The 26,401-nt window shown below is 44.5% G+C and overlaps 1 protein-coding gene across 1 annotated transcript in view; it reads left to right on the plus strand.

Moving 5' to 3' along the window:
- LOC120017844 (leucine-rich melanocyte differentiation-associated protein-like) overlaps positions 1–23,001 on the plus strand; it is a 325,664-nt gene extending 302,663 nt beyond the window's left edge. Inside the window, exons 3-7 of the mRNA XM_038960809.1 lie at positions 962–1,088; positions 2,954–3,093; positions 21,876–22,008; positions 22,758–22,836; positions 22,988–23,001. Coding sequence (XP_038816737.1) covers positions 962–1,088; positions 2,954–3,093; positions 21,876–22,008; positions 22,758–22,836; positions 22,988–23,001 — 493 coding nt within the window. The remainder of the gene's footprint in view (positions 1–961; positions 1,089–2,953; positions 3,094–21,875; positions 22,009–22,757; positions 22,837–22,987) is intronic.
- Positions 23,002–26,401: the final 3,400 nt, after the last annotated feature.

Here is a 26,401-nt window from a genome sequence, read left to right on the forward strand (position 1 = left end):
ACAGGATGGCCTGAACACATGATTAACATAGTGGGTTGACAGGGTGTGTAGTGTGAGGGATTATACAACACACACCTGGCTTTATAAACCTTCAACAAGGATTGAACTCTGCAATCCCCCTACCATTACCCTGAACACTGCTCCCCATCATCTTTATGCCACGTCTGTACGTGTGTGTGTGTGTGTGTGTGTGTGTGTGTGTGTGTGTGTGTGTGTGTGTGTGTGTGTGTGTGTGTGTGTGTGTGTGTGTGTGTGTGTGTGTGTGTGTGTGTGTGTAAAATAAATGTATGTGTATCAGAGGGTTCTGCAGTCCTTCACAAAAACAAATTGTAAAAAAAACACTTTAACTAAAAACGCTTTGGTGTTAAACCAACCCCCATCACAGTTTTCAAAAAAGTTTCCATTTCCATTCAGTCTGTGATTGTGGGAGTGTGTATTCTGTATTCGGCTGGTCGGGCTGTGATGATGATGGATGACAAGTTAAATTTGTGTCCGTGGAATGAAGGTGAAGTGTGACAGAGTGATTTGTCTTGGGAATGGAGGGTTGGGGTCAGGCCAAACCAGGCGCCTCCAGACACAAGACATTGACAAATTCATCCTGCCCGCCACATTTCTGAAGCCTTTTGTTTTGAATCCTGGCTACTCACTGGTGACCCCCATCCCTCATCCTGCCAGCGTTGTGAAGGAAGCCCTTCGCCGCTGAGTCCTGGGTCCAGGCCATGCCAGAGGAACTCAGCACCACTAATTCTCGTCATTCCCTCTCTGACAGGCCCCTGACAAAACTCTCCCTGTCTCTGCTGACGCGTGAAAAGAGGGAGGCTGAAATATTTATTTCTGCACATAATTAGAGCCGTCTGCACAGATTTAGAGCCGTATCATTTTTCTCTTCTCTTCTCTCTCTCTCTCTCTGTCTGTCTCTCTCTCTCTCTCTCTGTCTCTCTCTCTCGCTTTATCATTGCAGGTCACTGACTGGCCTCAAAGCGTTCACTGGGCTGGAAGAACTGGTCGTCGACAACAATCTGCTCGGAAACGACCTCCAGTTGCCCAGGTTACCCACCCTCCACACCCTGACACTCAATAAGAACCAAATATCCTTTCAAGCGAAGCACTCATTCTCTGTGTCATTCTGTAGCATTGGCTAAGGCTAAGACAGAATACTTCATAGAGCTGTAAGAACATTAGTCTTTGGGTGTGTTCAGAGCGAACACTGGACGCTCTGGCCAAGGAGTAGGGTTGATCCAAGCATTCTGACCTCACAACGGCAGTCAAGCACCCAAGTAAACTGGCTAACGTTGGCTAGCTTGCTAGCTACTTCCAGGCCCAAATGAGACAGATAGCACCTCACTCTGACCATTTTACTCCCCCTAGCAGAGCTGGTTAGGCTGTTTTCATGTTATCCAGAGCATTGGTGACCGTAACTTACACTTTTTTGTACTGACCTTTACCGACACCGGCCACATTCGACTGGTGTTGAGCGTTTGTAAATTCATCAGTTATTCTGCGCTCTGGCTCACTGACGAGAGTACTCTGAAATCGGAGTAGATAGGCAGAGTGAATTTACGAACACACCTGTTGTTGTGCTTCTGTATCTCTGTGTTCTCTAACTCTCAGAAAGGCCTCTGGGGTATTTGTAGTGCATGTAATAGCAGTGTTAAAGGAATGTAGGTCTTGGTACCTCAGACCCCACAGACTAGTTTCTACGCCACGGGGACCTCTAGTGGAAACAGGGATATAAGACAGCAGGGTCTGTGTCGATATGTTGAGGAAGAAAATGGAAAGAGAGGAACTTCTGAGCATATCTTTGAGAAAGAGCCATATATATATATGTATTAGTAGTATAACCAACTACAAACATTGACAAATGAACCACTAGTATAATAACTCATATACAGTGGAGTGTGAAAAACTGGAAACCTCAACAAAATAAAAAAATCACATAAATATGTTGAAACAAGACACTAGAACATTTAACATATGAAAACCAAACATGCAGTCATTATTGTAACTCTATATAAATTGCCAGTTACATGTATCTTTTGTGATTGCAAAGACAATGATTAAACAGCTCCATACCTGTATACCTTCCTCATTTAATAGTAAACCGTAAGCACTCACACTCAAATCGATGATCAGACAGAAAATGTTTCAACTTCCTCCCTTAACATGAAGAACCCAGCCTAACTACGTGTCCTGTTTGTCCCTGGTAGCCTCCCCAGTAGATCCATCTACAGGGTAATGATGCAAACACACAACTACCGTGTCAACATTAAAACTGGGCCTCCTTGTAGTGCGTGTCAACCGCTCTGAAGCAGAGAGAGAGAAAGAAAGAGACAGAGAGGGGGGGGGGGGGGGGGGGGGGGGGGAGAGAAAGAGAGCGAAAGAGAGGTGAAGTGGCCTGCACATGCTAATGCCCCAATTAGACCACATCTTGACGTGGAGCTGTGCCATTTTACACACGCCACCACTGCATTAGTGCGCTTGCATTTTGACACTTTGGGCTCAATTTTCCAATGAAGTGAATGTATTAGTGATGACTGTGCCTGTTTGGGAGGCTGGTTGCTTTTTTTCCACGTTTGGGGGGGTGGGGGGTTTATGGCGTTGGCTACGGCTCTGTGAATCATGGACCGTTTGAACCACAGGGCATCCATCATTTTGTCAATGTTTTAACGCTCCCCACCCGGCCACCTGGGGGGGGGGGGGGGGGGTTGAGGAGAGAGGGAGAGAAGAAGAAATAGAGATGTGAGAGAGAAGGGAGAGAGGAAGAAAGATGGCAGGGTAGAAAGAGAGAGAGAGGGAAAATACAGAGAAACAGACAAATAAATGCCTAACTCTGAGCCTTAAATTGAGCCTTTTTATCCGCTCTCTCACAGCAGCCCAATGCCTGTGACGACTGGCTTTCTGAAGGGGGTGGGGGGTAAATGCTAATGTAATTAACAGCCTTGACCTCTGACACCTGACTGACATTGAGGCGCTGCTGGAACACTTGGCGGAGGCAACTCCGTCGCTGCAGTACCTCAGCCTGCTGGGAAACGAGGCCTGTCCCAACCAGCTGGTCAGCCTGGACAAGGATGAGGATGACTACCAGAGATACAGGTAGGGAAATGTGTATACAGTACACACACACACACACACACACACACACACACACACACACACACACACACACACACACACACACACACACACACACACATACAAGAACAAGAACGAGGATGACAGTCAGAAATACAGGTCATTGCCAAAGGGTTGCACAGTGATGAAGTCATAAAAACTCATGTTGTTTGTTCTCTGCAGGCCCGGTCCTGGCCGTTCTGCCGCCCCAGGGCAAGACAAAAAAATTGGGGGCACCGCTAAACTAGAATAGTCCCAGTAAGCACAATGACGTTGAAAATATGTCTAAAATAGTATTTTCCAAACGTTCAATTTAGGTTCTGACTGAAAGGTGAAAAAGGCGTATTTTCCGGACGTTGAAAAATACTTATTTTCTGGACGTTGAAATATGGTTAATTTTCGGTTCTGAATGAAAGTTAAAAAGATGTCATTTATGGATGTTTGGGCCAAATCAAGGCTGGTCCAGACCGGACCAAATGCCAACGTCCGTGAATATGGAAATCAAGGCCGGTCCGGACTGCACCAAAACAATGTGTCTAAAAGGCATCGGCGTTGGTCCGTGCTTACTGGGGTGTAGCCTACAGTGTTGCCTGAATTTATTTATGAACGCCCATCTATGCAGTAGGCCTACTGTTTGTAAAATACAAAAAAAAACGTTGGCGTCTTTCCGTGCTTACTAGGGTGTAGCCTACCATGTCGGCACGCAGTGGAATTTTATGAATGACCATCCATGTGGTAGGCCCACCGTTTGTAAAACAGGCAGTTGCATTGGCTTTATTAGTTCTGATTCCTGTGACTAATCACTTTGGCTATTTAAAATCCTTAATAGTTCATTGACACACCCGTGCGCCCAATCTAAATAACATAATATAAAAATCTGTCAATTTTAGCTAACGATATCAGTTTTTTGCTGCGTCTCAATCTACTGCATCCGCCTTCTCATGAAAACGTCTGTAGTGTCCGGACGGTTTGGCCTACAAACTACCAACAATGAAAAGGGGAGACTCTCACGAATATGATGATGTTCTCCGTTTTACTCTACGACCCCCACAAGTTCCACGGACTCGTCTGAAGGTAACCCATACAAACAAATGGAAGTATGGAGGTAGTTTTGTCCCAACAAAAATAAGAGGTTAAATATGTGTCCAAAAAAATATATATATATTTATTGATCATTCTTATATCTTCTAGATATAGGACAGACACTTTAAAACCTTATTCTTTATCATTTGTTTTTTGACTGTCTTTTTTGCTATTTCTAAATGTGTTATTCAATGCTTTTCTATGGGCAGAGCATGTGAGCTAAACTATTGAAACCAAACCATATGATTTGAATGAAGAGTATTTTAGTAAACAACATGAAAAGGTGACTGTAAGCAGCACTCATCATTTGAAATAAGTTACTTGTCGTATTAAACAGCGTCAAAACATTCTAAATAGGTCAGACAGACAGATAGCTTAACACGCTGCCCAAACCGAAGCGTCATGTGTGCGAGCGTTGTAAAATAAATGTACACACACATGTTATTCAATCATTGCACCCACACTGCTCCTGCGCCAATGAGCGTCTGCGTTGCCAGCCACTAAAATAGAAGTTGCTTCTATTTGTAACGCCGAACGCGATGCAAGTCCTGCCTCTCCCAGCTCTTCATTGGCTTTTAGAAGCATATACCCACGTGGGTGATTGATGGGTGAGAACACATCTCCTCATTGGTTTTACCCACGTGGGTGATTGATGGGTGAACTGATGTCAGTTGTGGTAATTCACCTTATTATGAAAGTTGCCAATCACCATATAAAGTCCAAAGACGAAAAAGCCTGGAAGGAGGAGAGATGACTAGAAACGATTCGGTTTACCGCTTTATGTGTGGATTAATTGTCGGAGTAGAGGACCTTGTACATTTCAGGTAAAATAACAACTCAATGTTTATATCCCAGGACAAATTAGCTAGCAACAGAAAGCTAGCTAGCTAAAAAGGACAAAGTAGCTAGCAACTGCAAGCTAGCTAGCTAAATTGCCATAAATGTTTAATGCTTTTTGACCTTTCCCCAAAATAATATAATTGGTTCAGAGTTTGTTTTGAACCTGCGTGTCGTGATCGCGTTTGGTGTGGAGGGACAAAATCAATTTGCGCACGATGGTGCACGCTAACGCACGCATGCATCCAGTTTGGGCAAGGTGTTAGAAAGAACAAACATTTATTATTTAAGCTATATTATTAGCCTATTATTTCAATTATTTCAAGGCTATAGCCTACAAAGAAATACATTGTGAAGCATTTGCAGGAACATTATAGCGCTCAGCATTTAAACAACATTGTGCATATAGGCTGTGCCTTACTTATAATACAAATGAAACGAGAAATGTTTTGAATAATTTTTTAGAAACACGAGTTTGGCCAGAGTCTGGCTTCAGGCTCATGCAATGGTGCCTGCAGCGGAGAATACCCCATCCGCGCTTGCAGAGCCACTGGGGATGCTAAACACGCCACTCTTGCCAGACTGGGCAGCGATGCAGAGTTGTTTTTTAATTATTTGAATTATTATAGGTAGGCCTAAAGGTTTTTTCGGCAAAATAACCCTATCAAAACGGAAAGCTCCTTGAAAGTGGTAATATGTCAGGCCTATTGGGTTAAAATCCATTGTAGCCTATTGTATAGATAATATACATTTTAAGAGATCAGATTTTTTGTTTATAAATACTTTGCTAGAATGACACACTTAGCTAGCTACCCACCTCATTCCTTTCTGTTAGCATGGGCACGTATTAAGTACACCATCATGCTTTCGGGATGTGTCCTCTTCATCTTTGTAAATCACCTTGATTTTTCTGTTTTATCAATTTTTTATGAAAATATTTAGCATACTAGATAACAGTAGCTAAAGCAAGGGGCTATAGCAGCACACAAGTAGCCTACAAATGCTGGCTGGGCATGGCCTGAGCTCGTGAAGTGAGCGGTACAGGAGCTAAATTGGAGTGGGTGAGAAGGCCAACGCTCCAGGCTTTGGGAGACTCGCTCCACGCTCCAGTCAAATTGGGCATGCTCTGCTCCAGATCCAGCTCCACTCACATGCTCTGCTATGGACTACGGTAGTAAAGTTCAAATTCAATATTGTATATTTTTTTTAATGTATACCTAAAGGGGTCCTAACATTCTAAATCAAATGGCTAAATGATCCAAAAAATACCATATGTTAGCTTAGTACCCCCCCAACACAACGGCTTAGACTTTTGCTCTGAATATCGGCTACCCAACTTTATCAGGAGTTATCCTGAGCCTATTTGCAATGATAATCAATGTCTTTACACAGTGGGAAATGCAGAAGTATTTTCTTTTTCGCTATGACCAGCTCGTCAAAAATATTTACGGATACAAACTCGAAAACCGTTGATCATCACAATGTAGCCCACAGGGTGAAACTCCTGGGTTGCAGTTGTGAATACCCTGATTATCCATTCTATATTGTTCATTTTACTTTGACCTATCCTGTTTTTAGAATATGTATGTTTGTTAACATGTCAGCGCATTTTTTATTTGATTGGGCCGTTTAGATTAGGCTATTTGATCGGAGAAACCTGCATGATGTAAAAAGTGTCTCATTACATTGTCATACATTTTATCTCCAGCCTGTAGGCTACAGAAAAGGCCACATACTCTTTCTATCGTATCCTAAATCTGCTACATGATTTATGTTAGACGATTTTTGGGGACGGAAGGTTGGTGGAGCGCAGCAGCAATGCATCTCTCCAACAGCACCCTGGAGAGGCGCGCTAGAAATCAAGCTAAATATTTTGCGCGCCCATGTGCACTCAATTAGTATTTGGTAGCATTGCCTTTAAATGGTTTAACTTGGGTCAAATGTTTCAGGTAGCCTTCCACAAGCTTCCCACAATAAGTTGGGTGAATTTTGGCCCATTTCTCTTGACAGAACTGGTGTAACTGAGTCAGGTTTGTAGGCCTCCTTGCTTGCACACGCTTTTTCAGTTCTGCCCACAAATTTTCTATGGGTTTGAGGTCAGGGCTTTGTGATGGCCACTCCAATACCTTGACTTTGTTGTCCTTAAGCCATTTTGCCACAACTTTGGAAGTATGCTTGGGGTCAATGTCCATTTGGAAGACCCATTTGCGACCAAGCTTTAACTTCCTGACTGATGTCTTGAGATGTTGCTTCAATATATCCAGATAATGTTTCTTCCTCATGATGCAATCTATTTTGTGAATTGCACCAGTCCCTCCTGCAGCAAAGCTCCCCCACAACATGATGCTGCCACCCCCGTGCTTCACCGTTGGGATGGTGTTCTTCAGCTTGCAACCCTCCCCCTTTTTCCTCCAAACATAACGACGGTCATTATGGCCAAACAGTTCTATTTTTGTTTCATCAGACCAGAGGATCTTTCTCCAAAAGTACGATCTTTTTCCCCATGTGCAGTTGCAAACCGTAGTCTGGCTTTTTTATGGCGGTTTTGGAGCAGTGGCTTCTTCCTTGCTGAGTGGCCTTTCAGGTTATGTCGATATAGGACTTGTTTTACTGTGGATATAGATACTTTTGTACCTGTTTCATCCAGCATCTTCACAAGGTCCTTTGCTGCTTTTCTGGGATTGATTTGCACTTTTCGCACCAAAGTACGTTCATCTCTAGGAGACAGAACGCGTCTCCTTCCTGAGCGGTATGACGGCTGCGTGGTCTTATGGTGTTTGTACTTGCGTACTATTGCCTTGACATACATCCACAGGTACACCTTCAATTGACTCAAATTATGTCAATTAGCCTATCAGAAGCTTCTAAAGCCATGCCATCATTTTCTGGAATTTTCCAAGCTGTTTAAAGGCACAGTCAACTTAGTGTATGTAAACCTCTGACCCACTGGAATTGTAATACGGTGAATTATAAGTTAAATAATCTGTCTGTAAACAATTGTTGGAATAATTACTTGTGTCATGCACAAAGTAGATGTCCTAACCGACATGCCTTAACTACAGTTTGTTAACAAGAAATTGTTGAGTGGTTGAAAAACGAGTTTTAATGACTTCAACCTAAGTGTATGTAAACTTCCGACTTCAACTGTATGTGAGGTTTTATGTGTTGTTGGAGGTACTGTACGTTTTAGTAAGTTTAGCTGACCAAGACGTACCTCGTCAATCTGCCGATATATATTTTTTAATTTGAACAACTATTTATATTTGGATTTTTGAAAGTTATTATATTTTAATGTATTGAATGGGGAACGAACGTTCCGTTTCTCAACCAGATTGTGGATTGAACCTCCTGGTTCTAAAAGCTTTATCAAGCCACCTCTGGTCGGGCAAAATGCATTTCATGTGTGACTAGTCACAACCACAAATGAGTGTTTACTAGCAGTGCAGACCATGCATTAAACATCACAGCCTCTCATCAAGTCATGCGATGTGACCACCATTTGTCAGCCTCTACATGAAACACGATAAAAGGAAAAAACACTCTCTCTTTTGTCTGTTTTAGCCCTAAGTGCTTGTTCCTGACTCTGTGTTCTGTATTAATAATTTACTAGCACCGAGGATCTCTCGCTCTTTTACTCTCTCTCTCTTTCTCTCTCTCTCTCTGTCTCTCTGTCTCTGTCTCTCTGTCTCTCTGTCTCTCTCTCTCTCTGTCTTTCTACCATGCCTTGACTGATGCTGTGTATGGTCCTGTGATGTAATATTCATAATGTGTCACACTGTAAAACATCAATTTGAGCGTGATTCAGATTCCATCTCTCTCAATTACCAAGGCAAGCAGTCAAGTGCTGTGTCGCTCACTGAACGGTGTCAATTAGTCCAATGGCATAACAATATAAATATACACAAATAATGAAATATGGTGCTGTGTGTCTTGTAACGTGTTACGTTACAGCCTCAGCAATCTACACACAATACCCCATAATGACAAAGCGAAAGCTGGATTTTAAAAATGTTAACAAAAAAATACAATAAAACAGAAATACCTAATTTACATAAGTATTCAGACCCTTTGCTATGAGACTCAAAATTGAGCTCAGGTGCATCCTGTTTCCATTGATCATCTTTGAGATGTGTCTACTAACTTGATTGAAATATTGGTAAATTCAATTGATTGGACATGATTTGGAAAGGTACATACCAGTCTATATACGGTCCCACAGTTGACAATGCATTTCAGAGCAAAAAAAGATCCCAGAAATGTTCCATACACACCAAAAGCTTATTTCTCTCAAATTTTGTGCACAAATTGGTTTACATCCCTGTTCGTATCCTTTGCCAAGATGATCCATCCACCTGACAGGTGTGGAATATCAAGAAGCTGATTAAACAGCATGATCCATACACAAGTGCACCTTGTGCTGGGTACAATAAAAGACAGCTGTAAAATGTGTAGTTTTGTCACACAACACAATGCCACAGATGTCTCAAGTTTTGAGGGAGTGTGCAATTGGCATGCTGACTGCAGGAATGTCCACCAGAGCTGTTGCCAGATAATTGAATTTTCATGTCTACCATAAGCCGCCTCCAACGTCATTTTAAAGAATTTGGTGCATCTAATTGGCCTCACAACTGCAGACCACATGTATGGCGTTGCGTGGGTGAGAGGTTTGCTGATGTCAACGTTGTTAACAGAGTGCCCCATGGTGGTGGTGGGGTTATGGTATGAGCTGGCATAAGCTACGGACAATGAACACAATTGCATTTTACCAATGGCAATTTTAATGCACAGAGATACCGTGAGATCTTGAGGCCCATTGTCGTGCCATTCATCCACCGCAATCACCTCATGTTTCAGCATAATAATGCACGGCCCCATGTCGCAAGGATCTGTACACAATTCCTGGAAGATGACAATGTCCCAGTTCTTCCAATTCCTTTTCATGTTTTATTTAATTTAACTAGGCAAGTTATTTACGAACAAATTCTTATTTACAGTGACGGCCTACCCCGGCCAAACCCTAACGACGCTGGGCATACTCCTGCATACTCACCAGACATGTCACCAGCCATATCACCCATTGAGCTTGTTTGGGATGTTCTGGATCGACGTGTATGACAGCGGGTTCCAGTTCCCGCCAATATCCAGAAACTTCGCACAGCCATTGAAGAGGAGTGGGACAACATTCGACAGGCCACAATCAACTTTATGCAAAGGATATATGTCGTTCTGCATGAGGCAAATAGTGGTCACACTGACTGGTTTTCTGATCCACACCCCTACTTTTTTTACGGTATCAGTGACCAACAGATGCATATCTGTATTCCCAGTCATGTGAAATCCATAGATTAGAGTCTAATTTATTTATTTAATTTGACTTATTTCCTATGAACTGTAATTCAGTAAAATCTTTGAAATTGTAGTGTGTTGCGTTTATATATTTGGTCAGTATATATCTGCCGTTGCGGGTGTTAGACCACTCTGTGAGGCACATCGATCTGCAGGTTGAACATGGTGAGGTACGTTATACGCTGATATTGTCTTTTATATTATTGTGTTTAGCTACGTTTGCAAGCGAGCTACCTAGCTAGCCAGCCAGCCCATAGAGCTAGCATTGCATTGTGGATTTTGTAGTCGACTTGAGCTGCAACAGATTTCCACAATGATTTTCCATTTAACACTGTAAATGAAAGGAATTAATGGTGTTGGGTGGATTTTTCCTTTAAGTACATTACACCACTGATATCTACCAATACAAAACAATACAAACAAGTAAAAGAATGGAATTAAGAAATATAGAAATATTAAGATGAGCAATGTCAGAGTCCGGAATATATATATGTATATGATGGGATGTATAGACATTATGGACAGTCTATCAATATAATATGTATCATACCTGTAGAATATGTCGGATGGAAAATGTTATGTACAGCAATAGTTAAACAGGATAGGCCTTGACTAGAATACAGTATATACATATGAAGTGGGTAAAACCGTATGTAAACATTATTAAAGTGACCAGTGTTCCATGACTATGTACATAAGATAGCAGTCTCTAAGGTGCAGGGTAGAGTACCGGGTGGTGGCCAGCTAGTGACAGTGACTAAAGTTCATGGCAGGGTACTGGGTGGAGACCAGCTAGTGGTGACGATTTAATGGCTTTGAGATAGAAACTGTTTTTCAGTCTCTCGGTCCCAGGTTTGATGCACCTGTACTGAACCCACCTTGTAGATGGTAGCAGGGTGAACAGGCCGTGGCTCTGGTGGCTGAGGTCCCTCAGATCTTCTTGGCCTTCCTGTGACACCGGGTGCTGTAGATGTCCTGGAGAGCAGACAGTGTGCCCCTGGTGATGCATTGGGCAGACCGCACCACCCTCTGGAGAGCACAGGACTTGCAAACGCTGCAGTTGCCGTACCAGGCAGTGATACAGCCCGACAAGATGCTCTCAATGGTCATCTGTAAAAGTCTGTCAGGTTCTTATGGCCCATGACGAATTTCATCCGCCTCCGGAGGTTGAAGAGGAACTGTTGCACCTTCTTCACCACACTGTCTGTGTGGCTGGACCATGTCAGATTGTCAGTGATGTTTATGCCAAGGATCTTAAAGCTTTTTTTACCTTCTCCACTGCGGCCCCGTCGATGTGGATGGGGGAGTGCTCCCTCTGCTGTCTCCTGAAGTCCACGATAAAGCTCATTGACTCTTTTGACGTTGAGGGAAATATTATTTTCCTAGCACCACTCCGCCATTGCCCTTATCTCCTTCCTGTAGGCTGTCTCGTCATTGTTAGTAATCAGGCCTACCACTGTTGTATTGTCTGCAAACTTAATGATTGGAGTTGGAGACGTGCGTGGCCACGCAGTCATGGGTGATCAGGGAGTACATGAGGGGGCTGAGCACGTGCCCTTGTGGAGCCCCTGTGTTGAGGATCAGCATAGCAGAACGGTTGTTGCCTATCTTCACCACCTGGATGCGGCCCATCAGGAAGTCCAGGACCCAGTTGAACAGGGCGGGGTTCAGACCCAGGGCCCCAAGCTTAGTGATGAGCTTGGAGGGTATTATAGTGTTGAAGGCTGAGCTGTAGTCAATGAACAGTATTCTTACATAGGTATTCCTCTTGTCCAGACGGGATAGGGCAGTGTGCAGTGTGATGGCGATTGCATCATCCCTGGATCTATTGGGGCGGTATGCGAATTGCAGTGGGTCTAGGGTGTCAGGTAAGGTGGAGGTGATATGACCCTTAACAAGACTCTCTCAGCACTTCATGATGACAGAAGTGTGTCCTACGGGGCAATTGTCATTTAGTTCAGTTACCTTCGCTTTCTTGGTACAGGAACAATGGTGGTCATCTTGAAACAAGTGGGGACAGCATACTGGGATAGGGAGAGATTGAATATGTCCGTAAACACTCAAGCAAGCTGGTCTGCACATGCTCCGAGGAGCCTTGCGAGGGTTAACACGTTTAAATGTCTTACTCCTGTCAGCCACGGAGAACGAGAGCTACCTGTCCTTGTGAGTGGTGGTGGCCCGCGTCGTCGGCACTGTGTTTTTCTCGGTTAGGGGGCGAAGAAGGTGTTCGGGAAAAAGATGTGGGTGTCCGCAACGTGGCTGGTTTTCCCTTTATAGTACATGATTGTCTGGAGTCCCTGCAACATACGTCTCGTGTCTGTGCCGTTGAATTGTGACTCCACTTTGTCTCTGTATTGACATTTTGCCTGTTTGATTGACTTATGGAGGGCATAGCTGGACTGTTTGTACTCGTCCATGTTCCCAGTCGCCTTACCGTGGTTCAATGCTGTGGTTCGCACTTTCAGTTTTGTGCGAATGCTGCCATCTATCCACGTTTTAAGGTTTGAATAGATTTTAATCGTTACAGTGGGAACAACATGCACTTCCTGATGAACTCTGTCACCGAGTCAGTGTATACGTCAATGTTATTCTCAGAAGCAACCTGGAACATATCCCAGTCCGCGTGATCAAAACAATCTTGAAGCATTGATTCTGATTAGTCAGACCAACGTTGAACTGTCCTTACCACGGGTACTTCCTGTTTGAGTTTCTGCCTATAGGAAGGGAGGAGCAGAATGGAGGTGTGATATGATTTGCTGAAGGGAGGGCGGGGGAGGGACTTGTAGCTGTCCTGGAATGGAGAGTAGCAACAGTCGAGAGTTTTTGAGGCGCGAGTAGTGCAGGGGATGTATTGATAAAACTTGGGTAGCGTTTTCCTCAGATTTGCTTTATTAAAGTCCCCAGCTAAAATAAATGCGGCCTCAGGATATGCGGGTTCCAGTTTGCACAAAGTCCAGTGTAGTTCCTTGATAGCCATCATGATATTGGCTTAAGGGGGACTATACACGGTTGTGACAATGACCGAAGAGAATTCTCTCGGGAGGTAATGCGGTCGGCATTTCATTGAGGTATTCCAGATCTGATGAACAAAAGGTCTCGAGTTCCTGAACATTACCACAATCACACCATGAGTAGTTAATCATGAAACATACACCTCTGCCTTTTTTCCCCCTGGAGAGTTCTTTCTTCCTGTCCACGCGATGTACTGATAGCCCGGCTGGCTGTATGGACGGGGACAGTATATCCGGAGAGAGCCATGATTCTGTGAAACAGATTATGTTACAGTTCCTGATGTCTCTCTAGAAGTAGATCCTCGCCCAGAGCCTGTCTACTTTATTGTCCAGGGACTGAACATTAGCGAGTAATATACTTGGAAGCTGTGGATGGTATGCACGCCTCCTGAGTCAGACTAAAAGTCCACTCTGTATACCTCTTTTCTGTCAGCGGCGTCTTGGAGAAGTCTCTGGGATGAGTGAAATTGCCTCTGGGGGTATGTCACACATTCATCGTGAAGCAGAACCAGTTGTTACCAGCCATGTTTACACATTGGCTTGAGTGACATAATCTTGTTTGGAGGTCTTTCGTTCCTCCCTGATTAAATACTTTTCCTACAGTTGGACAGTTTTCCTTCAGGTGCCCTATACCCCCCACCAGCACTGGGCCCCGTGCTCACTTGTCCCTCAACCCATCCACTCAACCCATCCGCTCAAACATCATGAACAAGGTTTTAAGGAGAACTGTAAAAAGGAGACTTGAATTATAATTATTCCTCTTTGTCAGACAACGTCTATTTGAGACTTTTGTGTATTACAATAGGATAAATGTCAGGGGTTTCAGCTCTCTGTCACTCAACTGCTAAAAAACCTCAGGCTTGGTCTGGAACTTTTAAAATAAGCCTTGCATGCATATCATTTCATTTGCGTAGTGGCATAGAGCAGTACAGGTGCTGACAGAAGGTGCACACATTTGTAGGAGCCCATTGCCCGTGAAAAATGTGGCCTTTTATAAATGCATTTCATGCAATTCTACATCATTTTACATGACTGGAGACTTTGGCAGAATATTTGTTATGATCGAAATGATAGGCTACTTTGACACTGAAACTGAGAATCTGAAATCAATAAAAACGACCTTGTCTTGAATCCATCAATAGCCTAGGTGTGTGGAGACACACATTGTACAATATGAGGAGGAAAATTATAGTCCTAAAAAGCTTTCTAGTGTCACTGACTCACCCAACGATGTACAGCTCACTCCAGTGTTATGGGCGAGCCTTAGGGGGCCTGGCCCGCCCTGCCGTACCTCCTTTCCCAGATTCTTCTCTTTTCAGCAGGAGTCATTTGCTTTCCAACTTGCGTTTTCCCGCGATTGTATTTGAAATATTGCGAAAGGCCTGTTTTGTCTTCATGTTGTTCACTGACAGATTTGCTGCACGTTCCAGACTATAGGCTATGCCTTGTTATTGGGTTCCACACAATCCACTAGGCAATTTTTTAAAGAAGCTATTTATCCTCTGTGGCTCAATTATTAACCTACTCATGGTGTAGTATTGCCTGGCTACCCAAACTCCTTGCTCCGGGCCAAACGCTATGCCATGCCCACGGACGCTAGTTTCTTCCCCGCAATGAGTCTGGATCTGAGAACCTCCCTGATGATTTCTAGAACGCAAACACGATCTCTAACCGTTCTGATTGGTCCCAGAAACCGCTGATGACTTTGTTTTGTACAAAACCCCTCATTTTAACTTCATCACAATTGACCTCAACGATGCCAGTCTCAGACTGAAGAATGTAGCGAACATAGAGCAGTGGAAGAATTCAGTTTGAGTCGTCAGGCAAGGTGTACTAGGCTATTCTGAATTATTTCATTTCTTTCTGAACAGATATAGCTTTGGCAAATTGATTTACCTCCAGCACCCTTCCAGCGGCTATGATTCTATAAGGAAATAAATGCTCAAGTGCTGCTTCTGTGGCAGTACGGTTGATATTTAAACTAGGCAGCTTACTACACACACTCAAACTAAGTTTACCACCATTCAAAAGGGCACTTGGCGAGTGGGAGGGCGAAGAGGCAGGTACAGGGGCACAGGTAGACCCCTATCTGAGTACGTGCCTCCTCTACTGCTAAAACACCTCTGGCCAGAGGGGTATACTACAAAGTAGGATCAATAGGTTAGCCAGCTGACTTTGATAAACAACCAGAAATAACTAGATTTTCGGGTTTATTAAGAAATATAAACTTAGATGTGTGTTTTTGGTTGTTGAATGGGCCATGCCCATTTCAAGCTTATTTTTCAAAATAATAAAAATATATTTCGGAATATTTATGCAAGTTCGCAGTATAATTCCTAGATCCTGATTTGTACTATACCCCTCTCAGATGTTCTCAGGCTTGAGTCATAATATACTGTTCGTATCATCTTTTATAGTTTTGTCAGAAGGTGAGTGTAGTTGGTGCATGAAGTCAGGCGCAGGAGAGCAAAATGAATGAGCAACGTACTTTACTCAACAAGGCACAAGGTAACAATTACACTTGACCAAAACAAGACGGTAAAGATAACTCACGGGTGAACACAGCACCCGTCAAAAAACCAGCCATCAAAATAAACCTAACTGAACATGGAATAATCCAGCACAACACCATGAGGGAAACAGAGGGTTTAAATACAGGAACATGTCATTGTGAAATGGAAAACAGGTGTGTGAAAACAAAGACAAAACCAAAGGAAAAAGAAAAGTGGATCGGCGATGGCTAGTAGACCGGCAACGCCGAGCGCCGCCCGAACAAGGAGAGGCATCGACTTCGGCGGACGTCGTGACAAGTTTATAGATCAATCCATATTCCCCTTCCCTATAATCCTAATGTGTTGACATGCTGACATTGGTTTTACTATCTATCTTCACCCCTACTGTTACCACCATCATCACCTTCTGTATGGAGCCTGTCTGTGTCCATATCGTGGTTCCTCCATGTCCCTCCTCACCCTTCACTTAGCTACTGCTGCTGCTGTGTCTCTTCCTCTGTTCTGTTTGGCTGTAACCTCCAGCCTTGACATGTCTGTTACTCTGTTCTGTTTGGCTGTAACCTCCAGCCTTGACATGTCTGTTACTCTGTTCTGTTTGGCTGTAACCTCCAGCCTTGACATGTCTGTTACTCTGTTCTGTTTGGCTGTAACCTCCAGCCTTGACATGTCTGTTACTCTGTTCTGTTTGGCTGTAACCTCCAGCCTTGACATGTCTGTTACTCTGTTCTGTTTGGCTGTAACCTCCAGCCTTGACATGTCTGTTACTCTGTTCTGTTTGGCTGTAACCTCCAGCCTTGACATGTCTGTTACTCTGTTCTGTTTGGCTGTAACCTCCGGCCTTGACATGTATGTTACTCTGTTCTGTTTGGCTGTAACCTCCGGCCTTGACATGTCTGTTACTCTGTTCTGTTTGGCTGTAACCTCCAGCCTTGACATGTCTGTTACTCTGTTCTGTTTGGCTGTAACCTCCAGCCTTGACATGTCTGTTACTCTGTTCTGTTTGGCTGTAACCTCCAGCCTTGACATGTCTGTTACTCTGTTCTGTTTGGCTGTAACCTCCAGCCTTGACTTGTCTGTAACTCTGTTCTGTTTGGCTGTAACCTCCAGCCTTGACATGTCTGTTACTCTGTTCTGTTTGACTGTAACCTCCAGCCTTGACATGTCTGTTACTCTGTTCTGTTTGGCTGTAACCTCCAGCCTTGACATGTCTGTTACTCTGTTCTGTTTGGCTGTAACCTCCAGCCTTGACTTGTCTGTTACTCTGTTCTGTTTGGCTGTAACCTCCAGCCTTGACATGTCTGTTACTCTGTTCTGTTTGGCTGTAACCTCCAGCCTTGACATGTCTGTTACTCTGTTCTGTTTGGCTGTAACCTCCAGCCTTGACATGTCTGTTACTCTGTTCTGTTTGGCTGTAACCTCCAGCCTTGACTTGTCTGTTACTCTGTTCTGTTTGGCTGTAACCTCCAGCCTTGACATGTCTGTTACTCTGTTCTGTTTGGCTGTAACCTCCAGCCTTGACATGTCTGTTACTCTGTTCTGTTTGGCTGTAACCTCCAGCCTTGACATGTCTGTTACTCTGTTCTGTTTGGCTGTAACCTCCAGCCTTGACATGTCTGTTACTCTGTTCTGTTTGGCTGTAACCTCCAGCCTTGACTTGTCTGTAACTCTGTTCTGTTTGGCTGTAACCTCCAGCCTTGACTTGTCTGTAACTCTGTTCTGTTTGGCTGTAACCTCCAGCCTTGACATGTCTGTTACTCTGTTCTGTTTGGCTGTAACCTCCAGCCTTGACATGTCTGTTACTCTGTTCTGTTTGGCTGTAACCTCCAGCCTTGACATGTCTGTTACTCTGTTCTGTTTGGCTGTAACCTCCAGCCTTGACATGTCTGTTACTCTGTTCTGTTTGGCTGTAACCTTCAGCCTTGACATGTCTGTTACTCTGTTCTGTTTGGCTGTAACCTTCAGCCTTGACATGTCTGTTACTCTGTTCTGTTTGGCTGTAACCTCCAGCCTTGACATGTCTGTTACTCTGTTCTGTTTGGCTGTAACCTCCAGCCTTGACATGTCTGTTACTCTGTTCTGTTTGGCTGTAACCTCCGGCCTTGACATGTCTGTTACTCTGTTCTGTTTGGCTGTAACCTCCAGCCTTGACATGTCTGTTACTCTGTTCTGTTTGGCTGTAACCTCCGGCCTTGACATGTCTGTTACTCTGTTCTGTTTGGCTGTAACCTCCAGCCTTGACATGTCTGTTACTCTGTTCTGTTTGGCTGTAACCTCCAGCCTTGACATGTCTGTTACTCTGTTCTGTTTGGCTGTAACCTCCAGCCTTGACATGTCTGTTACTCTGTTCTGTTTGGCTGTAACCTCCAGCCTTGACATGTCTGTTACTCTGTTCTGTTTGGCTGTAACCTCCAGCCTTGACATGTCTGTTACTCTGTTCTGTTTGGCTGTAACCTCCAGCCTTGACATGTCTGTTACTCTGTTCTGTTTGGCTGTAACCTCCAGCCTTGACATGTCTGTTACTCTGTTCTGTTTGGCTGTAACCTCCAGCCTTGACATGTCTGTTACTCTGTTCTGTTTGGCTGTAACCTCCAGCCTTGACATGTCTGTTACTCTGTTCTGTTTGGCTGTAACCTCCAGCCTTGACATGTCTGTTACTCTGTTCTGTTTGGCTGTAACCTCCAGCCTTGACATGTCTGTTACTCTGTTCTGTTTGGCTGTAACCTCCGGCCTTGACATGTCTGTTACTCTGTTCTGTTTGGCTGTAACCTCCAGCCTTGACATGTCTGTTACTCTGTTCTGTTTGGCTGTAATCTCCAGCCTTGACATGTCTGTTACTCTGTTCTGTTTGGCTGTAACCTCCAGCCTTGACATGTCTGTTACTCTGTTCTGTTTGGCTGTAACCTCCAGCCTTGAAATGTTTGTTCTGTTCATCTTCTCTGCTCTCCTCTGCTCTCCTCTCCTCTGCTCTCCTCTCCTATGTCCTCCTCTGCTCTCCTCTGTTCTCCTCTCCTCTGTTCTCCTCTCCTCTGCTCTCCTCTCCTCTGTCCTCCTCTCCTCTGCTCTCCTCTGTCCTCCTCTCCTCTGTCCTCCTCTCCTCTGTTCTCCTCTCCTCTGCTCTCCTCTCCTCTGTTCTCCTCTCCTCTGTTCTCCTCTCCTCTGTCCTCCTCTGCTCTGTCCTCCTCTCCTCTGTCCTCCTCTCCTCTGTTCTCCTCTCCTCTGCTCTCCTCTCCTCTGCTCTCCTCTCCTCTGTTCTCCTCTCCTCTGTTCTCCTCTCCTCTGCTCTCCTCTCCTCTGTTCTCCTCTCCTCTGTTCTCCTCTCCTCTGTTCTCCTCTCCTCTGTCCTCCTCTCCTCTGTTCTCCTCTCCTCTGTTCTCCTCTGCTCTCCTCTGTCCTCCTCTCCTCTGCTCTCCTCTGTTCTCCTCTGCTCTCCTCTCCTCTGTCCTCCTCTCTTCTGTTCTCCTCTCCTCTGTTCTCCTCTCCTCTGTCCTCCTCTCTTCTGTTCTCCTCTCCTCTGTTCTCCTCTCCTCTGTTCTCCTCTCCTCTGCTCTCCTCTCCTCTGTCCTCCTCTCCTCTGCTCTCCTCTGTCCTCCTCTCCTCTGTTCTCCTCTCCTCTGTTCTCCTCTGCTCTCCTCTGTCCTCCTCTCCTCTGTTCTCCTCTCCTCTGTTCTCCTCTGCTCTCCTCTGTTCTCCTCTCCTCTGTTCTCCTCTGTTCTCCTCTCTTCTGTTCTCCTCTCCTCTGTTCTCCTCTCCTCTGTTCTCCTCTGTTCTCCTCTCCTCTGTTCTCCTCTGTCCTCCTCTCCTCTGTCCTCCTCTCTTCTGTTCTCCTCTCCTCTGTCCTCCTCTCTTCTGTCCTCCTCTCCTCTGTCCTCCTCTCTTCTGTTCTCCTCTCCTCTGTTCTCCTCTCCTCTGTCCTCCTCTCCTCTGTTCTCCTCTGTCCTCCTCTCCTCTGTTCTCCTCTCCTCTGTTCTCCTCTCCTCTGTCCTCCTCTCCTCTGTTCTCCTCTCCTCTGTCCTCCTCTGTTCTCCTCTGTCCTCCTCTCCTCTGCTCTCCTCTGTTCTCCTCTGTCCTCCTCTCCTCTGTCCTCCTCTCTTCTGTTCTCCTCTCCTCTGTTCTCCTCTCCTCTGTCCTCCTCTCCTCTGTTCTCCTCTGTCCTCCTCTCTTCTGTTCTCCTCTCCTCTGTTCTCCTCTCCTCTGTTCTCCTCTCCTCTGTTCTCCTCTCCTCTGTCCTCCTCTCTTCTGTTCTCCTCTCCTCTGTTCTCCTCTCCTCTGTTCTCCTCTCCTCTGTTCTCCTCTCCTCTGTTCTCCTCTCCTCTGTTCTCCTCTCCTCTGTTCTCCTCTGTCCTCCTCTCTTCTGTTCTCCTCTCCTCTGTTCTCCTCTCCTCTGTTCTCCTCTGTTCTCCTCTCCTCTGTTCTCCTCTCCTCTGTCCTCCTCTCCTCTGTCCTCCTCTCTTCTGTTCTCCTCTCCTCTGTCCTCCTCTCCTCTGTCCTCCTCTCTTCTGTTCTCCTCTCCTCTGTTCTCCTCTCCTCTGTCCTCCTCTCCTCTGCTCTCCTCTGTTCTCCTCTCCTCTGTCCTCCTCTCCTCTGTCCTCCTCTCTTCTGTTCTCCTCTCCTCTGTTCTCCTCTCCTCTGTTCTCCTCTCCTCTGTTCTCCTCTGTTCTCCTCTCCTCTGTTCTCCTCTCCTCTGTTCTCCTCTCCTCTGTTCTCCTCTCCTCTGTTCTCCTCTGTTCTCCTCTCTTCTGTTCTCCTCTCCTCTGTTCTCCTCTCCTCTGTTCTCCTCTGTTCTCCTCTCCTCTGTTCTCCTTTCCTCTGTCCTCCTCTCCTCTGTCCTCCTCTCCTCTGTTCTCTCCTCTGTTCTCCTCTGTCCTCCTCTCCTCTGTCCTCCTCTCTTCTGTTCTCCTCTCCTCTGTTCTCCTCTGTTCTCCTCTCCTCTGTTCTCCTCTCCTCTGTCCTCCTCTCCTCTGTTCTCCTCTCCTCTGTCCTCCTCTCCTCTGTCCTCCTCTCTTCTGTTCTCCTCTCCTCTGTTCTCCTCTCCTCTGTTCTCCTCTCCTCTGTTCTCCTCTCCTCTGTTCTCCTCTCCTCTGTTCTCCTCTCCTCTGTTCTCCTCTCCTCTGTTCTCCTCTGTCCTCCTCTCTTCTGTTCTCCTCTCCTCTGTTCTCCTCTCCTCTGTTCTCCTCTGTTCTCCTCTCCTCTGTTCTCCTCTCTTCTGTTCTCCTCTCCTCTGTTCTCCTCTCCTCTGTCCTCCTCTCCTCTCCTTTCCTCTACTGTCCTCTGTTCCCACCCGCTTTCTGAATGGATCTGTTGTCATCTCCGTATCCCAGCCGTTATCAACCTGATGTTTCCTCTCCCTCCCAATGAAAGATTGTGTCTGAAAGCTTAGAGAAGATATCTGTGATGTTACAGGAATGACAGCTCAGGCAGATGGGGCGTATCTCCTTTCGTTCTATTTATATTTCTGCCCTTATTTTTATAAACTTTGAAGGTTATTGCATGGAAGGATAGATGTCATCGCCATTATATCTCTACTAAGTAAACAAGTAGTCTTTTCAAGTTGTTTGTTGATATGTCCCGTTTTACAAATTGGAATTTCTGTCATTTCATTTGCATAATAGCTTTTGTACATGGATATGAACTAGTTGTAACGCTCTGGAAGATGATGTTTAACTACAATATATACACATCTTGTGGTTTGATTATGTATTCACTAGATGTGTTCAGTTTCTATAGTAATATAGGACTTTTTACTCAAATCATCGTACGTATACATTTGTTTGTTTTTCTGTAGATATTGTTAATTTCCCTAGTCTATAAAGTAAAGTGTGTGTTATATGATTTGGTGTACAGTCAACTGAGACATTTCATGGTGTAATACGTAAAGTACATCTCTTGTAGATCATATTTTATGTCATATATCTGTTAGCAAAAAGTGTTACCAACATTTTTGTGTGTGTGTGTGTGTTTGTGTGTGTTTCCTCAGGTACTTTGTTCTGCACAAGCTACCCACCCTAAAGTTCCTAGACACTAGGAAGGTTTGTAAGACAGAACAGCAGGAGGCTGAAGCACGGGGAGCCTTCATGAAGGTGGTTAAACCCAAGGCATCAGACATGGTGGTGAGTGCACGCTTTAAATTGTAATACCGCTGCTTTTCCGGACACAGATTAAGCCTAGCCCTTGATTAAGAAGCACTTCCAATGGAGAATCTCAATTGAAAGTTAAATACAGTATAAAGTGCCTTGAAGTATATAACTGAATGAGGTGTTACATTCCTGATAGGAGGTACTGGCTCTCCAGGAGTTGACATATTTAGGGCTTTCCAGTCCAGAGAAACTAGAGTACAGTAAGGGAATAAAGAAACAACAAAAAACATGCTGCCGTCCAAAATTCTGAGCTTCACTGCCCAGTTTATGGAACCTATCAGGAAATAAAGAATGAGTTGTTTCTTTTTCAGCCATTCAGAGGGTTGAATGGTGTCCCCCTCATTAGCAGTGTGATGAGAGAGATCCTATATCTCTGATATAGCTGATTATCTAATAGTTCCCTCACCTCGCGTTGGGGTCAATCATTTGTCTAATCCATCTAACCCTATTAAGACCATAATTAAGTGATGTGTATGAGCAGTGAAACCCCCCCCCCTTCTCTTTCGTTCCTTTCTGTCCTCCTTTCTTCATCCGTGTCTGAGTGTCAGTCTCCCGTTGCAGGGGTCCTGGTGTGGCAGCCCTTTGAACAGAAGCCCTTACCGTGCCCCCTCTCCCTCCCTCCGAGGGGACTCTCTTTAATGAGTGTGTGTGTGTGTATGCTTGTGTGTGTCTCTCTGTGTATGTGACCACGGTCTGACCTCATTCCGTATGCATAAGCCCAGATCAAAGTGGACGGGCGGCTGTCCCGTCGCGGCAGTGTCGCGGAGCATGACAGCGCTGGCCATCGGAGCGACATCTCACGTACACGCTTCATTTTTCTCAACCATGCACTTATTCCTCCCTCGCTCGTTAGGGCCAGACTAATTATAGTTTGGGATTTCATAGATGTAACCCTCCTCACCCTTCTCCCCTCATCTCCCTTTCCCCCTCTCCTCCCTCCCTCCTCTTTCAGAGGGGTGTAAATGAATAGCTTTGCTAAGATTTGATTCCATGTAATTACAAGGTCATTAAATATTTACTGGTTGGATCAGCGAGGCTGCCCCGTCCCAAGGTCCCCGGGGCCTTACAGACCGAGAGCAGTCTGGGAGGTAAGAACAAAGCCAACCAATGACAAGGCATGATGCGTTTCCAACAGACTGAGGGTTGCATGGAGAAATCAGGTAGAAATACAGGGGGCATGGAAAAAATCTAAATATTTATAATTTCAGACCAAATATTCCAGTATTTTAGTGTCCGTTCATATGACTCTTTTATCTTGATTCAACGTGCAAATGGCAGAGCAAGAAAAGAAAACAAGGAAATAATTGAACCCCATTCTGGCATGTTTGCTAGATTTAGAGGAGTAGAATAAAAACCCTGCTCATCCACTTGATATGTAAAGAAGCAGAGTGCTTTAACAATGTCACTTTGGAGGATTACAGTATATTTACATAGCCTTGCCAATGTAGCGGCAACGCTTGCTTCTGTTGTCACAGAGTTAGATATAGCTGAAGATTATCAAGCTAGTTGATTTCTATGTGTTTGTGTCAGAGTAAATAGCAAAACATGCTATGTACATTATCAGATAGAAATGTCCCATTATGTATATCTCCATTTACTTAAATACTGTAGATAACATACTTTCTACAGTGCAGTACACTGTTTTTTCTGCTCCACCGTAGCAGCCTTTGACTCACTATACTGTGTAACCTTTATACAGATTTCATACACCCTTTATGTAGTAGGACTTTGCTCATAACTGATTAGTGATGTATCTATGTAGGGCTTATGAAGACCTATGAATACTCTACAAAGCCTTTATAAGTTGCTTGTTTAAAGTGGTACAGAGACCGTGATGAGAGTGAGAGTTGGGGCTCGTGTGGTTCTAAACGTCCCATCCCGTGCTTGGGGTGTTGGTTTCCACCATAACAGTGTGTTTTGAGTCCGATGAAGCATGATGTGGCAGCCATAACCCTCTCGGCGGGGCACGTGTACACCCTGCCTCCCCGCCATTTAATTGGCTCCATCATCAGAGCCATTGTGTTTCTGACCAATTGTGCGGGTCACCAATTAACGAGTGGTGCAGACAAACGAGGCATTAGGGAGGAAGAGATGATGATGGTGTAATTAGACATTTGTGTTTTCTTTTATGTCTCGTACAGTGGGGCGTCCCTTCATAACACAGGAGCCTGGTGTCTGGAGTTACTGTAGCACAGTTACACTGGACACTAATTACACTGAACAAAAATATTAGCACTAATTAATACTCTCTCTAGGCTCACTAAATTCTCTCTCTCCTCTCTCCCTCCTCTTCTCTCTTTCTGTGAGAGTTACTGTGTAGATACTGTGGTTGTTTCTGAATACCAATGTTTAGTGTCATGACTGATCAGAATGGGTCAGATCAGACAGGTGGGGGATGACTGTAACCAGGCCTCTCTCTCGCCCACAGAGGGGGGGGGGGGGGGGAGCTGCTGGATGGTCGACAGTTCACACCCTGTTGTAAATTACAGGAGAAGGAGACTTTATTTCCCCCTCCAGTATTTAACCCAAGGAATGTTCTTTGTTAACAGAGTTTTCCCCCCCGAAACGCTAACACAGTCAAACGTGAATAATGGAGCAACAATTCTAACACAAGAATGTGGGGAATAGTCAGCGGGGAGCTATAGAAAACTAATGTCATATTGGTTTTCATTTTGTGATGTCATAAAAAATTGTATGGACGAAATACTGTAACTTGGAAAGTATATCCCCTTTATAGGTCAAGTTTCCATCCAATACGTTGTGCATATGATATGAAAAAGGATGAAAGTATATTTGTTAAGATATGAATGTGATTTTAGGAGGTATAAGAGAATCTATCGCCTATAAACTGTGCATAAGTAAGTAGCCACGCCCCGATAAGGTCAGAGAGCATGTCAGACCGACGGAACCGTGCCCTTTGGCCAGAGTGCCTAAAATGATTACCAACAGAGATTAACATTAGACCAGGAAACGTAAGGCGGGAGCTACACGTTTGAAATGGTTGGAACTTTTAACCTCAACACGAGGTGAAGAAATAAACTCACCTTCCTTTAGACCAGAGAGACGGCGAGCTGCAGGTCATGTCCATTGTGGTCCAAATCCTGAATACCAACATGAGGGGAAAACAAACCCCCCTCTTAAACAATCCCTGAAACAGCTGATTAGCTGACTTGAGTCAAATATTTGGACAATCAGAGACATACAGCTTGCCGCTAAAAGGCCAACAACCTTCCTAAGGAGGGCTGGTTCCGACAGAGATAAACGGCAAACAAAGGCACTCACGAAAATACATTCATGATTTCTTATTCCAAACCGGCGGCAGTTTGTGTGCAAACTTTATGATTACTGTGAGAATAGTTCTGAAAAGTATTGACGATAAGTGTCTTCTCTCTTTCTCCCTTTTCATGTTGTTGTGTAAAAAGCCACCATTTTGTAAAAGTCCGCTAGGGAACTTTGTCTCATGTAATAAGTGTGTATGTTATCATGTTATTATTTAGTTAGCTAGTAAATAAATAATTGAACATATTTGTGTAGTACTGAATCATTAAAAACTGAAATATTTTGTTTCACCGAGTCGTGGCTGAACGACGACTTGAGTGACATACAGCTGGCGGGGTTTACGTTGCATCGAAATGATAGAACAGCCGCCTCTGGTAAGACAAGGGGTGGCGGTCTGTGTATACTTTTAAACAGCTGGTGCACACAATCTAATATTAAGGAAGTCTCAAGGTTTTGCTCACCTGAGGTAGAGTATCTCATGATAACCTGTAGACCACACTATTTACACACTAAGAGAGTTTTCATCTATATTTTTAGTAGCTGTCTATCTACCACCACAACCCGATGCTGGCACTAAGACTGCACTCAATGAGCTGTATAAGGCTATAAGCAAACAAGAAAATGCTCATCCAGAGGTGGCACTCCTAGTGGTCGGGGACTTTAATGCAGGGTAACTTGCATCCTTTTTACCCAATTTCTACTTGCACGTTAAATGTGCAACCAGAGGGGAAAAAAACTCTATACCACCTTTACTCCACACACAGAGCGTAAGGGTGTTTAACTGGCGGCAGAGAATTCAGACGCAGGAGAGAAATAACTGTGTTTCCAACGGCGCAGTTTATTTACAAAAAACCCACCGGAAAACATAATAATAAAAATCAATGGGTAAACAAAACCCGACGCACACCAGTACATACGTACACATACACTTACAATAAACAATCACCGACAAGGACATGAGGGGAAACAGAAGGTTAAATACACAACATGTAGTTGATGGGATTGGAACCAGGTGTGATGGAAGACAAGACAAAACCAATGGAAAATGAAAAATGGATCAGCGATGGCTAGAAGGTCGGTGACGTCG

The sequence above is a fragment of the Salvelinus namaycush genome, chromosome 22 (genome assembly GCF_016432855.1).
Source record: "Salvelinus namaycush isolate Seneca chromosome 22, SaNama_1.0, whole genome shotgun sequence".
Lineage (NCBI taxonomy): Eukaryota > Metazoa > Chordata > Actinopteri > Salmoniformes > Salmonidae > Salvelinus > Salvelinus namaycush.